The sequence below is a fragment of the Tyto alba genome, unplaced genomic scaffold (assembly GCF_018691265.1).
Source record: "Tyto alba isolate M040663 unplaced genomic scaffold, T.alba_DEE_v4.0 Super-Scaffold_13, whole genome shotgun sequence".
Classification (NCBI taxonomy): Eukaryota; Metazoa; Chordata; class Aves; order Strigiformes; family Tytonidae; genus Tyto; species Tyto alba.
In genome coordinates, this window is record NW_024881275.1 from 21387931 (window position 1) to 21404044 (window position 16114).

At 38.6% G+C, this 16114-nt stretch overlaps 1 protein-coding gene across 6 annotated transcripts in view; it reads left to right on the forward strand.

Annotated features, from left to right (window-relative positions):
• CSNK1G3 (casein kinase 1 gamma 3) overlaps positions 1–16114 on the forward strand; it is a 92580-nt gene that overhangs the window by 71510 nt on the left and 4956 nt on the right. For 3 of the 6 annotated variants that reach the window (XM_042787767.1, XM_042787765.1, XM_042787768.1), the window contains exons 12-13: positions 4762–4868; positions 5227–5250. The exons of 2 other annotated variants lie outside the window; for them this stretch is intronic. In XM_042787767.1, coding sequence (XP_042643701.1) covers positions 4762–4868; positions 5227–5250 — 131 coding nt within the window. The remainder of the gene's footprint in view (positions 1–4761; positions 4869–5226; positions 5251–16114) is intronic. One more of the 6 variants, XM_042787769.1, reaches the window with a different exon arrangement.

A 16114-nucleotide genomic window follows, 5' to 3' on the forward strand; every position in this document is an offset into this window, starting at 1 on the left:
CTGTGGTATCACTAATGAATTGCTTATGCATGAAGGCAGGCTTTATTTTTCAAAGAGTGGAGAGTTAAGTTATTGAGATTGGTAATGAAAAGAAGGATTAATTTCTATGCCTTTTTCAGACTTTTGCAATTCGTTATCGTGAATATAAGCATTATAATCAGTAAAATTTGTTTTATGAGAGGCTAACTGCTTTTTAAATACAGCAAGTGAAAGATTAGTTTACACAACAAAGCATGGGGCTAGCCTGAAGGTTTACTGTTACCATTTGGGGAATTGGTATGCAGGCTTAACTTCGTTGTTATAATTTACGCTTATCAAGCTTCCAGAGGACCATATATCTAAGAAACTAAAGTGTTCCGCAATTAATATGTCTCATTATTAGGTAGTGGGTCTAGTATTTTAATTTTTCCTTATCGCATAGAGGGTAGCAAGAAACAGCCAATGTGACACATATGCTTCTTTATATATGTGTTCTTCAAATTAAACTTTTACAGAACTGATAAAATTTGAAGGAACTAAATTTAAACCAGGATAAGATCTGTTATCAAGATGCTTATAGTTGTTTTAGGTATTTTATTTAGTGGTTAATCTCTAACTTATATGTAAGTGAATAGCTTAAGTTAATTTTCAACATTATAACACTTCTAATTTAAAATTTAGCTTAAAATACTAGTTTTCAGAAATCTAATTCTGTGACTATTAGTGGAAAAATATTTATGTACTTTTTGTTAACAGAATTTTTAGGCGCAAAATACATAACTTCAATATCCACATTTTTTTCCACTACAATTGTATACAAATCTATTGAGATTAATTGTGCCTCCCATCTTTCACCAGACTGCTGAGTGTTAACCCTGCTTCATTTACCCTGCATTATCAGTGTTCTACCAAATGCACTTTTTGATCAGATTGCAAAATATTTTACTGATGTCATAGCGAATAAACTTTGGCATCTTAGTTTGGTGTTTTTTTTTTTTTTCTTAGCAAGATACAGAATTTATGGTTGTAAGATGGTAGCCTTACTGATACTGGAACTGGAGCACTTCTCCCTATTTCTTGTGCTCCTTTAAATGAGTCTTTGTTAGGTTTTTTAAAAGGTAAATATTTTGCTCTGTTGCAGGTGTATTATTTCTTGGTTCTTCATTTTACTGGAGACTGTTACTAGAGCTGTTTTCAGCAGAAGTAGACTAGAGTGAAACTTGGTATTTGTGATTCTGGAGAAGCATGACTAATGATGTGTTTCAGACTACCAATACACTTTGGTTCACTTACACTTTCAGAGGTCACAACTCTTTCCAAAAAGATGAACTTTGTTTTCCTTCCATCTAAACTAAGCTATGCACTGGGCAGTTATACTTGATCATATTAGGCTGTGTATTTGGTGGATGTGTCTAATGTATGTATATGGGAAGGACTGAGGTCTCTTTCTCCACGATCTCTATCTTTTTGCTAGAGACAAACCAGAGTGAGGCAGGAGAGTCTTCTGCTATCTGGTGTGAAGGTTTCTACAAATACTGTGTGAAAGTTTCTTAGAGAAATTAGTCGTCTTAATAAAAAAACACATTAGGACAAATGATATCTTGCAAAGAAAGACTTCTCTCACAAAAGAAAACCACTGACAAGAAATACTAGTCATTTTAGAAGTCAATTTGAAGAATTTAAAAAAAAAGGATCACCAAACAGTTTGTTATAGCTTCTCTGCTTCCTCTATTATAAGCACGGGAAACCCTGAAATAAGGTTTGTTCTTTGTTACCATATGGCAGTACATTGACTCAAGCAGAAGATGGTTAATGCTTCTTCAAAGCTGAAGTCTGCTTTGGTTAGTATGATTGTAACTAACTGCGATTAACTAAAAAAAAAAAAAAAAAGAAAAACAAAACCAACCAAACAAACAAACAAAAAAACACCCAACCAAAAAATCCCAACAAAACAAACCCCCCCCCCAAAAAACAAAACCCAAACATGTTATGAAGCAGGAGGTGTTTTGACTTGTTCAGATCTTGCAGATGTTCTTTTAACAATTGTCAGAAGACACCAGAAAAGAGTTGTTGATGGAGACTAATAGGAACCATCCATGAATCTGGAACCAGAGTAGCAAACTTCTTTTTGCTGATCTGGTTGCCTCTCCAGAATAATCTCCGCTAGTGATGATAGACAGGCAGACTATAAAGACATGCTTAGATACAGCTCTGTTCCCATCAAAATGTTTTCCCTTTCTTATAAAGTTTTTATCCATCAGAAAGGGAAGACGGATTTTTTCAACCTATTGTTGAAAAATAATATTAATAACTAGGTAATTAAGGTAGGAAGGATTTTTGCGTATCTACTTCCATATTTTCCACTTCAAATGAAGAATGTGTACATGCTTGAGTTTGATCACTTTTTCTGAATCTGCTGTCCAAGAAGATAGAGGTGAATGACTGAATAGATACTCTGGGCAAAGAAGTGTGAAGGAGAATGCCATATTCCTTAGACGCTGGAGTTGGGCAGTGTGTTTGATATTTGAATAAAAGTCAAATGTTTTCATTTGCTTTTTGTAGGAAAAGAGGAGAAAACAACAGGTGTTGCAAATACCTGTGCAAACTGTCACATGTTCTTTACAACAGTCAGGAATGCTAAAGCGTATGGGTTTGCTTCCCATCCAGAAAGCGGCATATACCTCTTGTTTCTTGGCGTACCCTGCCCATACTTCAGTAAACTGAAGACAAAGGCTTCTATTTCCAATTAACTGTAGTTACTAAACTGTGTGCAGACAAGAGGTCTGAGGATCTCTTTAGAGAAGTTCAGTTTAAGTCTAGATCATGGAACAAATCCTGAATGATTAGGACTTCAGGCAAGGTTAACTACAGTCTTAATGGCTTTATATGGATTAGTGCAGGCTGTAGTTGTGGTTAGTTACGTAGTTATGATTTAGATCCTTTGGATACAGAATTCATTTGGAAAAGTTGAAAAATTTTTTTTACCATTACATTTTCATGAATGATCATGTCTTACTTAGCAAGCACTTCCCACGCAAACACCATAAGTTTCCACTCTGCTTATAACTGTTACCACTGAGTATTTCACAAGAGGTAATGAAATTAATTATCTGCACAGTAAGATACATGGTGATACAGTTGGGATATACTGTTTCCCCTTACTAGTAAATGTACACAATGATAACAACAAATATTAAGATACTTGTAAAAAAGAAGGAATCTACTAACTCAGGGTGTTTAGTTCAAGATGTCTGACCCACCATCTTATGGTTTAAGTACAATTCCTACCTATTTCTGTCACTGAATGTTTAGTGCTTCTGCAGGCTCCAATAATATGTAAGTAAGCTAAAGCTATCTGGTGGAAACTCCAGTGACTTACCTGTCATCACAGCAATAAAATCCAATCTCCCGAAATTCCTTCAGGTATATTGACCAGAATTTAAGTAATTAGATTCTTGTAATCTCAGACATCTATCCTTTTGTTTTGTTATTGGGCTGCAGGGTTTTTTTGGCAGCGGTTCCTATTTTAGTGAAATGAAAACTCAGTCTGATGAAGGGATATGGCATGGGAAATGGCTTAAGTTCAGCAAACTTCTGAAGCTCTGTACTTAGTTACAATAGGAACCACAAAGCAAACCTTGGTAGGCAAGGCTATTAACTCTGGTTATAAATAGATGAGACATAACTACTATGTTAAGAGGAGCGTTTGGAAAGGTAAGGGGAATAAGTAAGTGATGATAACTTTACTTCCCTCTGCTTTCTTCCACCTTAATCTCTGACCTTCATGCAACAGCTGGTAAGAATCTTGAACTGTCAACTACTCTTGGTCTACTTTCCTGTAGCTGATTATGTTTTACAGATGTTTTCTGCAGGCCCATACATTATTGGTCCAGATGGTATTTTTGTCTGGTGTTTCTTTACAAAGCATTGCTGCTACTTTGTAGCTAGTAGACCTCTTGATACTTTAATGGCATAGTTAGCACAGCCCTGATCAGATATACACTTGTTTGTATCCAGTTAACCAGCTTCCTGGCAGATTCTGTGAGGTGAGTAAGGGAGGTGCCACTGGAATAACTCCATTTGTCATGCAGAAAAGCTGACGAGAACTGAGAGAGAGATAATTTTGCCTTCCATTTGGTTTAAAGTCAAAACAAACATTCCCAAAGAACCAGAGCTGTGCTGTCCTGTCCTAGTTGCTCAAGAATTGACAAAGGAATTTGAGAGTAAATTAATGGGAGTTAAGATGACTTTTTTGATCTTTTTTTTGACAGCAATAAGTGTTCTTGTGCTCTGAGAGTGAAAACCAAAAACACCACCTACACTCTTAGGTCTAAAAAATATCTTAGTTTTCCCCTCTTCTGGTGAGTACTCTGAGATACAGCTGAATCAGGCCACACAAAGAAGGAAACTAAGGAGCTTAAATACACCAAAGAAGCAGAGATAGGGGAAGATTGAATTGATACCAGGAAAAGGATTAGTGCCTTCCCTTAAGGGTCTGAAGAGACACGGGGGACATCAGGAGACCTGATCAACAGAATTCCTTTGCTTACCCACTCACTTTGTGTCTGTCAAGTAGATGTCAGTTCCATTAGTAGACGAGAAAGAAAAATGTCAGGAGTACAGGGATGCAGGAGTAAAACCTGGAAAATATATTATTATTGGAATAAAAAGAATTATGGTATTAACAGAAATTAGTAATTTTTGAAGATATAATGTAACTTTAGGAATTGAGAAATATATGTCTGGCACTAGCATAATTTCAGGTATTTCTGGTGATTTCAGGTAGTAAGCTCAACAAATGGAGAACTGAACACAGATGACCCAACTGCAGGCCATTCAAATGCACCCATCACAGCTCCTGCAGAAGTAGAAGTAATGGATGAAACTAAGTATGTCCATCTTTTTATATTATTTACATCCTGTGTGCTCAGCTACTTCAGAATTTTACTTGTATAGTTATTCAAAAAATATTTTCTTAACTGAACAGCCACTGGGGGCAAAAAAAAAAAATACATTTTGGCTTTAAATATTTAAATAATAAACTTTCTATAGCTTGTGCTTTTTAAGCTAAACCCTCAATAGCACATCTCTCTATACTAGGGAAGTGCATGTATTTTTGGTATTTCAACTAATTTTGAAGTATTTCAAGCTGGTGTTCTGTCTACCAAGTTCTGTACAAAAGATGTAAAATTCTTCCTCTGTGTGATATTCTGATTCTCTTTTTTTCCTTACTCTCTTTCTGTATAGCTGCCAGAAAGTGTTGAGCATGTGGTGAGTCCTACAGCACAGGCAGGCAGAAATAGCCCCAGGGGCCTTCTTGTTATTATTTGGTTTAAAACTAATTTCAGAGAACTTTAAAACCAGTCCATTTGGAAATCACAAAACATGTTTTAATATTGTGAAACAATTAACTGTTTTTATAAACAGCCACCTTCAGGAGCTATTTTGCCTGCTACAAATCTTGCTTGTTTTTAAGTTGTGTAGTCTGTGGTGTACTTTATTTAATCCTTTTTAGCAGGTAGTAGATTTTTTTTTTCTTATCCTGTCTTAGAGGGGTAGTAACATTCAGCTAGTATTTTAACATCTAGAAAATACATCACTTACATGAACAAGTAATAAATGCTAGCAGATGTTTGATCTTTGCCCGTTACTTCTGTAAGCATAGCATTTACCAGAGTATTAGTCTTTGAGAACCTGCTAACTGATTACTGCAACATAACTTTAGGGTTCCTTTAAAGCTGCAGTATCATAACAGGGGAAAATATTAAGGTGTGTTAACATGGGATGGACAACTAATGTATATATATTTGAGTAGTAAAGTCAGACTTTTGGAACAGTAAAGAAAAGTATTCTTGATAGCTAAAGGCAGTATAACTTTAAATATTGTGCTTGGAATAGACTTTTACAAGGGTATGGCTACAGTTAATCATAAAGTAGAGGCACTTGGGTATGAAGGATATGTTAGTAGCAGAACAGTCCAGTAAGTACTCCTTAATAGCAATAAGTTTTGTAGGGCCCATTTTCCTAACTTTTAGATAAGTGGAAATTTCTCAAAGTACAATTTTTTTTAATTGTTTTGCAGGTTCTGGTTTTGGAATGTAAGACTTGTGTGCATGCGTAGTTAAAAACTGTGAATGGAGGTGTGTGTTTGAGCCACATTTGTGCACTAGCTTTCTGTAAGCACTGAGAAAACCAGTTCTTTTTCTGCCATCTTTGCAGAGTACTGTATTACTCTGGCAAGAATTCAGTTTTCTTACATATATTTAAAACGAAGAAGAAAAAGACCTCATAGAGCAAGCATGTTGATAGACTGCACATAGAGAAATTCCCCAACCCCTCCCTTCACAGAAATGCAATGGTAACTTTCCCTGTGCTCAGTTTATGTACACATAGGAAAAGATTAAATTTATAAAGGTTTGAGTAGTGTGTAGCACAATTAAACCTATGCTCAGTTATGGACAGAAAGTAAGAATTCGCAGAAGCCAAGATGCTGCAGCTGCTTTAAAAGTGAAGTTCATATCCTCGTATCAGAGGACACTGTCAACCACACCCTCTCCCCAGCATTACTATCAAGCATCACTGTATAGGTATACATCTCTTCTCAGTAACAACACTGTAGAAGTTTTAGGTAATTTTACACTTTAACATGATAGTTATAAGCTTAATGTCAAAAGATATTGTGAGACATTTAAACATACTTTCATAGATTTTACACTGCTTGTTATAGGTAGATTAAGGCCAATCACATCCAAATATGGATTAATGAATCTTTATTAAGGTAAGAGAGCAAATGCAGCGCTGGGGTGGCCAAGGAGTCACAGCTCCGTCCAGGCTCACCAAATTCATTAAGTTTCAAACCCCCTTTTATCCACCCAGCTGCCGGTTTCACCACCTTCGGCACGCCTCCTGGCTTCTTCTACAATCTTCTTTCTTCAGTCCTGTGGTCAGGTACACCTTCTCCTTCAAGTCTGGGCCAATTTGCAGCTCCTTTGTCTTTCTGGCTCAGTGGTTTCAGTTCCTCTCTTATCTCAAGGACAAGGGATACCAGAGATGGCCCATTCTGTTCTTTCTCATTCCATTGCAAAGGAGTTACCACCCTTTGATATGGATCATCTGGTGAGCATCCCAAGAGGGGGGGCTGTTGGGTTGGTGTTTCCTCAGATCGATTCCCCCCCTTTTCCCAGTAGTAAAGTCTTTTACTTTTCTTAACATTTGGATCATTGTACTAATAATAGCTTTAGCCTAGGAAGTAATTGTTTCATTACTTTTAGCGAAAGCAAAATTCTTCTATTACTTATCACAAACCACGCCTTTTCCTTTTTAATACTCTATTTTGCTTGAGCTTACTAACACTTAGTCTCATTCTTCTCTTAATATCATAACTTTGTGGGCACCAGCCAATGCAGCCATTTCAGGGTTTATCGACATTGCTGTTATTTGCATCCCCTCAATAACATGAGATATTAGCCATATAAAGCAGGGTATTAAACATGGTAAGAACAGTAAGCCTGCCATAGCACAAAGGAAGAAAAATCCAACCTTTTTCCACACTCTGATGTTGGACATAATAGTAAGTACTTGATGCACGGATTTGCCGCTATTAGAGCAAACCATACCAGGATGATTAGCAGAGGTCCGGTATAACATATACTCCCACTTCTCATGCCTATGGGGTTGCAGCCCACAGCTGAGAAAAAGGTCTTCTTGGTGGCGAGCACAGAGGTTAAGAGTTAGTCAATTCAAGTGCAGCTCCTTTGTAGCCACTTCCTTTGTTTCTAAGCAAAGCAAACTTTTGGCACTTTCTGATAGTGTCCTTCCATCAACCCTCAGGGACATCCAAAATTCCGGGGACTAACCTCTTTTTCCCATAAATCAAGGTTACAGTTCGTGCCCCTTCCCTATATTCACAGTCCCTATTACAGTTATAACACAATTTTCTCCATCTGCGAGAAATACCACCTCTTGGTGACACATTACACATTCACACAAAACCCACACTTCATGACATCCGTATATATACTCAAGACAAGGTATTACCCTATTAGATTGATATTCTAGCAATGCCTGATCGAATCCAAAATGCTCATAATCTATTACCAAAAGCCACTCTGACACTTGTCTGCCAGTTAATGCTCAGTAAAGGCCATCTTTTCCCTGACATTTTTTTTTTTGGTTCCCTATACACCAAGTAAGTAAATGAATAAGTAAATTTTCACAGTATTACCTCTGAACCCAGTCAAAAACCCAGTCAAACCACTGGTTAAGAGTCATTCAGTCCCCTCCTGATGAATTTACTTAGTCCTTTGAGGGTGACTTGTAGTTGGTCAGTTGATGGTACCACAGTCCACTCCTGAGGCTTTTCCACTGGTCCTTTTCCTCAGGAGGCAAGAGTCCACCCCTTTTCCTTTTCTTCGGATTGCTGTCTCGGTGGTCAGCAGCACCTGAAATGGACCTTCCCACTCAGGAGTTAATGATTAATCTTTCCACACTTTTATCAATACCCAATCACCTGGTTTTACATTGTGGATATTAAAATCCAATGGTGGTATTTGAGGCAGAAGCCATTTCTTTCTTAGTTTCATTAAAGCATTAGCAGTTCTTATTACACACTTTCTTACGTACTGATCTCCTACTTCAGGGGTGACAATATCCCTGTCATTACTCATATATGGCAATCCAAACATCATTTCATAGGGAGAAATACCCAGGTCCACTCGTGGTTGAGTATTGATCCTTAATAAGGCCAACGGCAGGCATTTAATCCAAGACATCTGAGTCTCAATCATTAACTTAGTCAAGGGTTGTTTTGAAGTTTGATTCATTCTTTCTCTTCTTCCAGAACTCCGAGGGTGCCATAGGGTGTGCCACGCCCATTCAATCCCTAAGGCTTCAGATAGTTGTTGCATAATTTTTAAAATGAAGTGTGTTCCTCTGTCCAAGTCTATTCTTTCTGTTAATCCATATCTGGGGATAATGTTTTCCAATAACACCTTGGATACCATGCTTGCCATTGCCCTTGGTGTGGGGGATTGCTTTCACCCAATGAGTTAAGTGAGCCACTAATACCAACAAATACTTCCACCCTTGTATTTGAGGTAGCTCTGTTAAGTCTACCTGGAGGCTTTGTATGGCTAGCTCCTGTTCCCCAGCCACCTTTTTCTCATTACCTTTTTGTTCACTTTTTAACAAAACAGACATCGATCAACTAGTTGTTTAGCCTCCATATATATTCCTATACACCCATATTGTCTAAGAAAATGATCACAAAGTGATTGCGTTCCCCAATGTATTTTCTGATGTATTAATGACAGAATTTCTCATGATAATGTTTCATTTAACATCTACCTTCCATCTGGTAAAGTCCATTTTCCTTCTGTATCTTTTCCCCCCCTATTTTTAAGTATAACCTTGTCTTGTTCTGTGAAATTCGGGGCTAAATTCTCATAATCCCCCGTTGTTATTACCAATAAAACTACTGATGATAATTCTTTAGCTGCTTCTCTGGCTACTTAATCTGCTAAATTATTCCCCCTTATTTCCATTGATGCTCCCCTCTGATGTCCTTTCACATGCACAATTGCAATTTCTGTAGGGAGCTTCAGGGCTTCTAAAACTTACTAGCTCCTTCCTTTTTGTATTTATAAGCCCTCTTCTTTCCCATATTTTCCAAATGTGTGAACCACTCCAAATACATACTTTGAGTCTGTGTACACTGTCCCTTCCTTATCTCTCAAATATACCAATGCCTGTTTTAGGGCATAGAGTTCACAGACTTGTACTGACCACCCAGCAGGTAATTTCCCCTTTTCAAACACTTCCATCTTCTGCCCCTCGATAATTGCATAACCCAATATTCTTTTCCCTTCTAGGCATCGAGAGGACCCATCAATAAATAGTTTTTTTCCTATAGGGCAAAGGTTCATCTAACAGATCTTCTCTTATTTTCTTTTGATAACTTATAAAATCCACACAGTCATGCTCTAGTTCCTGAATATACTCCCATAATTCTAGGAATTTAACCACCAGTTTTCCTTCATCCAGCACCACACCTATTCCTAATTGCACTTGTAAATCTCTACCTAGCAAATTACATCCTACCCCTGGCATTAACAACAGATCATTAACAGCATATTGAGCTTCCCCTTTTATTAGCACATTCTTTATAACTGGGACCAAAACCCCTTTGCCTTTGGCCCATACAGCGCAGGCTGTATCTTTTACATAAAATTCCTCCTGGGGACTTAATTTCAAATTTATCAAGGACTCTTCTGTTGGTATACCCCCCAGGAGGTAGAGCTCCTGACACCCCTAGTGATTACCACCCTCATCCTGTTGGGTTACTTCAAACACCAACAGGTCCCATGTTTTCTGGGGGCATTCTTGTTTACAATGCCCCCTGCCTTTCCCACAATAAAAACATCCCCTTGGGATTTCCCTAGCCAGTGGTGCCTCTTCTCTTGGTCCCACTTTCCCTTTAATTCCCATTTTTTTTTTTTTTTTTTTTTTTTTTTTTCCAAATATACTTTCTGTGCTTCTCTCAGGAGTTCATCCAGACTCTTATTATAATGACCTAGAGTCACTCATATCTCTCCTCCCCTCTTGTTCATTCTGATTCCACTGCAGAGGGGTTACAGGGAGTTTCTGTTCCCCGGGTATCCCCTGCTGATTTTCTCTCTCCCATATCCACATTCCAGCTGTTCTGATCATCTGTCCCTCTTCAGGGGAAAAAAAGGATTCCCATAATCGATTGCATTTCTTCCCGTGTGTATGCACTGGGTCCCAAAAATTGATGAATCTCTTCCGACAGCTCCACAGGGTCCTCTAATAGCTTCCTAATTTCTTTTTTATACGCCCTCACTTCTACATTAGTGAGCGGCACATCCACAAATCCTACCCCTCCCTTTGAATTCCTGCTGCTGGAACTCGCCCCCCCCCCCCCCCCGCAAGGGATTAACCCTAGCCTCCCCGTGCTCCCTTAAACGATTTCCACCCCCCTACCCCCACCCCCCTTCGTTGCTGCCGGGTTTCAGGTCTGATATTAACAACAGGGGCCTCCTCACCCGCATCTTCCTGCTGCACCCCCTTCACCCCTTGATTTTCTAGGTATGCCGGGTTATATGGGGGGGTAAATTATCCAAAGGGTCCCATCTCCTTTCTTTCCCTTTCACCTTCTTCAACCTCCCCCTGCTTCAATTAAAAAAAAAAATCCCAAATCTCCGCAACCCCTTCCAACATGAGGCATATTCACTTTCTTCTTGATTAAATGGTTCCTTTGAATTAACAAATAGTAAGAGCTTAACAAATCCAATCCTCTTCTGATCCATATTTTGGCCCATACATCGAATCTTCCCTGATAGGTCCTTTAATCCATTTAAACATACAATAATTTACCATCTTGATTTTACTCTTTCCTCTGATATATGGGCTGTAATCCCAATTTGTTAACTTCTTTCATAATGGACTGTCTGATGGAATACCACCTGGTAATTTCTTGCTCCTTTTTTTTTTTTTTTTTTTTTCCCCCACCGCTAGGCTTTTCTTCCCAGCCTTTCCCTAATGGATTGTGTGGGAAATGTGGCAATCCTTGGCTCCCTATTACCCTGGGAACTCAACTATCTAGCTCCTAGTTTCTTTTTTATATCCGTCCAGGATTTAGCCACAAACTGGGTCTTAAATAGTGCCTGACCCACTGGACTATCAGGGTCCAGACCTGAATATAATTGCAAGCCCTTCCTTAGATGCTCTAACCATTTAGTGGGGGTCTCGTCCTTCTTTTGTTGTTCATTAAAGGCCTTATTAATATTCTGGCCCCTCGGTACTGAATCTCTAATTCTTTGAATTATCATGTCTTGGAGGTCGATCATATTATTTCTATGGACCGGGACTTAATTATTCCAATTAGGTCTCTGGGGGGGGGCACTTTGTATCCCCAGCGGGTCCTTGTTGATGTCTTTGGTCCCAATGTCTCATACCAGCGGTTCTGATCATTCCTTGTTCCTCACTAGTAAATAAGATTCTCAAGATGGATTCCATCTCATCCCAGGTGTAAATATTTGGGCCAAGGAACTGATCAAACCGTTCTGCCACCCCCTAGAGGTTCCTCCAATAAGTGTCCCAATTTTCTTAAATTCTCTCACATCCCCGGAGCTGAGTGGGATCGATACAAAACCAACTCCAGGCTGGGGTCCTCCCATTGCTGTTTCCCTTAACAGATATAATAATGTTTCCCTTCTGCTTTTCCGAATCTGACTTCTAGTTGTCCTCCTAGGTGGAGGAGGAATTACTGCCTCATCAGACTCAGAATTGATTTTTTTTTTTTTTTTTTTAATTAACAGGGACTCTGAGGGAGCGGAGGGAGAAGAATCCCGCCCAGAGTCTTGGGGTGGATTAAAAAGGGGAAACACAGAGAGGAGGAGGAGGTGGAGTGTCATCTATATCCTTCTTTTTCTTGTTGTTTTTCTTTTCCTTTAACAGAAATAAACTTGAGGTTCGTGATGTACTTATAATCCATAAGAAGGCGTATTCACTCTCCTCCTTATTAAATGGCTGTTTGTCATTTACATAAATATTTAATTGTTGACATATCCAGTCTTCAGAAGAGCCATAAACTGGCCAATATAAATCCCTCCTTATCTCCTTCCCCCCCCATACTTCCATACGATAATGGATCATCTTTTCCCTAGATATTTTTTTCTTCGGGAGGGGGAATTATCCCAATGCTTAATCATAAGCCCTAACAGACTATCTGGAGGTATTTTAGGGAGTTCACCACCCCCACCCTGCTTATTCTGTATGGTGCCAGCAGCCTTACTTTCGCTCTGGCCCATCTTCGGGCAGTGCCTTCTGTCACACGAGTCACTCGCTTTCACTCGCTTTCCCCCGTCCGTGGCCCACGCCCTCGCGGGCAGTGGGAACCGCACTAATGGGAGGTCCACGCTCGCTTCGCTCCTTGGACTCCTAAGCCCGGTGGACGTCTCAGTCACTCACACTCCGGGTACCCAGTCCCCAACCGAACGGTATCGCAATATACTCACTCAGTCCAGAGTCTTCGTTTGGTCTTCGTGCACAAATATTCCGGGGAACGGCCGTCTTGGGGTGTTACCGGGGAGTCCGATCCCCCACCCCGTATCCTCTTTGCTCCCCTATCTCGGTTCAGAAAATCCAGGTGAGCTAGGTCGGGATTCCCCCTGGGACCATCCAAGGATGGGGGCGCCCTCCCACAGTTGAATTCCGAGCCAGCTGTCTGGATCCGAGTCACGGCACCAAATTTTGTTATAGGTAGATTAAGGCCAATCACATCCAAATATGGATTAATGAATCTTTATTAAGGTAAGAGAGCAAATGCAGCGCTGGGGTGGCCGAGGAGTCACAGCTCCGTCCAGGCTCACCAAATTGATTAAGTTTCAAACCCCCTTTTATCCACCCAGCTGCCGGTTTCACCACCTTCGGCACGCCTCCTGGCTTCTTCTACAACCTTATCTTCTTTCTTCAGTCCTGTGGTCAGGTACACCTTCTCCTTCAAGTCTGGGCCAATTTGCAGCTCCTTTGTCTTTCTGGCTCAGTGGTTTCAGTTCCTCTCTTATCTCAAGGACAAGGGATACCAGAGATGACCCATTCTGTTCTTTCTCATTCCATTGCAAAGGAGTTACCACCCTTTGATATGGATCATCTGGTGAGCATCCCAATAGGGGGGGCTGTTGGGTTGGTGTTTCCTCAGATCGATCCCCCCCTTTTCCCAGTAGTAAAGTCTTTTACTTTTCTTAACATTTGGATCATTGTACTAATAATAGCTTTAGCCTAGGAAGTAATTGTTTCATTACTTTTAGCGAAAGCAAAATTCTTCTATTACTTATCACACTGCTGAAGAGTGTAAGGAAATGCAAGCACCAGTATCTTTAATTTCTTTGATATAGACGTTTTTGGTTTTAAGTAAACATTGTTTTACTAAGTCTCTCACTTTGTGCCTCTTAATCTTTTCTACATCTGAAAATATGAACACAGTTAACCTCTCTTATCTTTTGCTTGTAGCATTTCTTTATACTCTGAGGAGACAAACTTGAATATTTTTTAGAAATGCTTCATTCTTTTTTGTAAATGTTTTCATAGTTTTAGAAGCTGAACATGGCTATATCTTTAAGATTGAAGAAAGGGTGCCGTATCATGTGTGATTTTAATTATGAACACAAATACTGTTTAGCTGAATATTAGATCATCTGTTAGCATTTCAGTGGGATCCTGTAAACCAGGAAGGTTAAGGGCCTTTTTCAGTAAACATTTTATTGTTTTGGGACATTCATCCAACACTTCCATTGTTTGATACATGTTTGTGTACTCACATGCAGTATATATTCTAAATCTTATGCTTTGTCATCTTCATGCTCCTCAGGTGTTACTGTGCAGCAAGCATGATTTAGCAGTGGGTGTTGGGTTTGGGTTTTTTGGGGTTTTTTGTTTTGTTCTATTTTGTTGTTTTACTTTTGTTTTGTTTTGGTTTTTTTGGGGGGGGTGTTTTTTTTTTTTTTTGTTTGTTTATTTGGGTTTGGTGTTTGTCTTTGTTTTGGGGTTTTTTTGTTTGTTGTTTTGGTTTGTTTCTTTGTTTGTTTTTGTTTAGTTTTTTGTTTGGGCTTTTTTGGTTTGGTTTGGTTTTTTTAAATAGCTTTCAGCCCTATTTCAGTTACTACTTATTGGAGTTGTAAAGCAGAGAGAAAACTAACCAGATCACTCTTCTGCCCTGAAACTTGCAGATCTTGCATTCTACAGATGGTCTTCCAGTTATCACTGAGAAATTAGCTTTTCTTTCCTTAACTCTGCTGACCATCTGCACAGTTGCTTCTATGAAGCATGTGTGATTTGGATAACCAAAAGGCTTTGCTACAGAAGGACAGAGAAGGGCAAGCAGGAAAAAATTTATATCATCCGTGCTTCTTGCATTCTTTTTGCCACTTTGAACACCTATTAATAATCCTGCAGTAAAGTGCTGCCACATGCTAGGTGGAAAATACAAAAACAGAACTATCTAGACACAAATGAGAAGTGAAGTTGCTTTAGCATATTGTGCTAAGGGGCTGCTCAAGTAGTAGAGGGAAGGTTATTTAACACAAAAAAGGTATGGTAATATTTTAAATAGGACAAGAAATGTTCATAACCATAATACTGATATTGCTGCCTTAGATAATATCTCAAAGGTCACTTTAGATTGTACAGGAAAAGTTGTTTCTCAAGTTCCATAAATCAGTATTATACTGCCTGCTATAGAAATGTTTTATACTCTAGAGGAAAAGTTTAGCAGTTACTAAATTCTTTCTTTAAAAAGAAAAAAAGTTCCTTTCCTAGAATTAGAGATTTTCAATTATATTCTTATGCATTTTGCATCCGTATTGAATAATGTCATAGATTTATAGCTTAATACTCATTAATAATGCTCCTACCTGTAGTTTTAAATACGACCTCAAGCAATAAATTGTGTATATATATATATATAAAAAGTGATAATGACACCCTCTAGTGACAGTATTCTTAGCAGCATGTCTGCATTTCTGTTATAAATTCTACTCTTCAAGAGATTATGCACTATGGATCTCTAATTTCAGGGTTACATTTCTTTCATAAAATTTATTATTTATTATGTTTTCTGACCTGTCTTATTCCTATGTAAAGGTGCATATATTTTTAAATTACATTTATTTGGCATTGGAAGGTTTGACAGGTCTAGCACCTGTAGGCTGATAAATATACATTTCAGTAAGATTCCAGGACAGTTCTGTGGTTTACAATGCTCTAGGGAATTTGTACTGATATTGACATATCAATTGGTAAGGGATTTATATATATATAGATAAGGGATTTATTTTCCCACACTAGGTAAGTCTTCAGCATTCAGTGAAATTGCCTGCACCTGAATACAGTTGAATAGTTATTATAATTAAAACAAACAACAACTGCTATTAGAAATTATACTCTCTGTAATAGTATTATGCAAACTCTAGAAGATCAGGAGATTACAAAAAGCAGAGCTTTTATGTTAGTTAAAGTTAGAATTTCCCATTGCATGATGCCTTTTTTCTCTGTCTGACAGAGAAGTAGCAAACTAAATAGGCTGTGGAGAAGGAATAGAGGACACTATCAGATTTGCAAC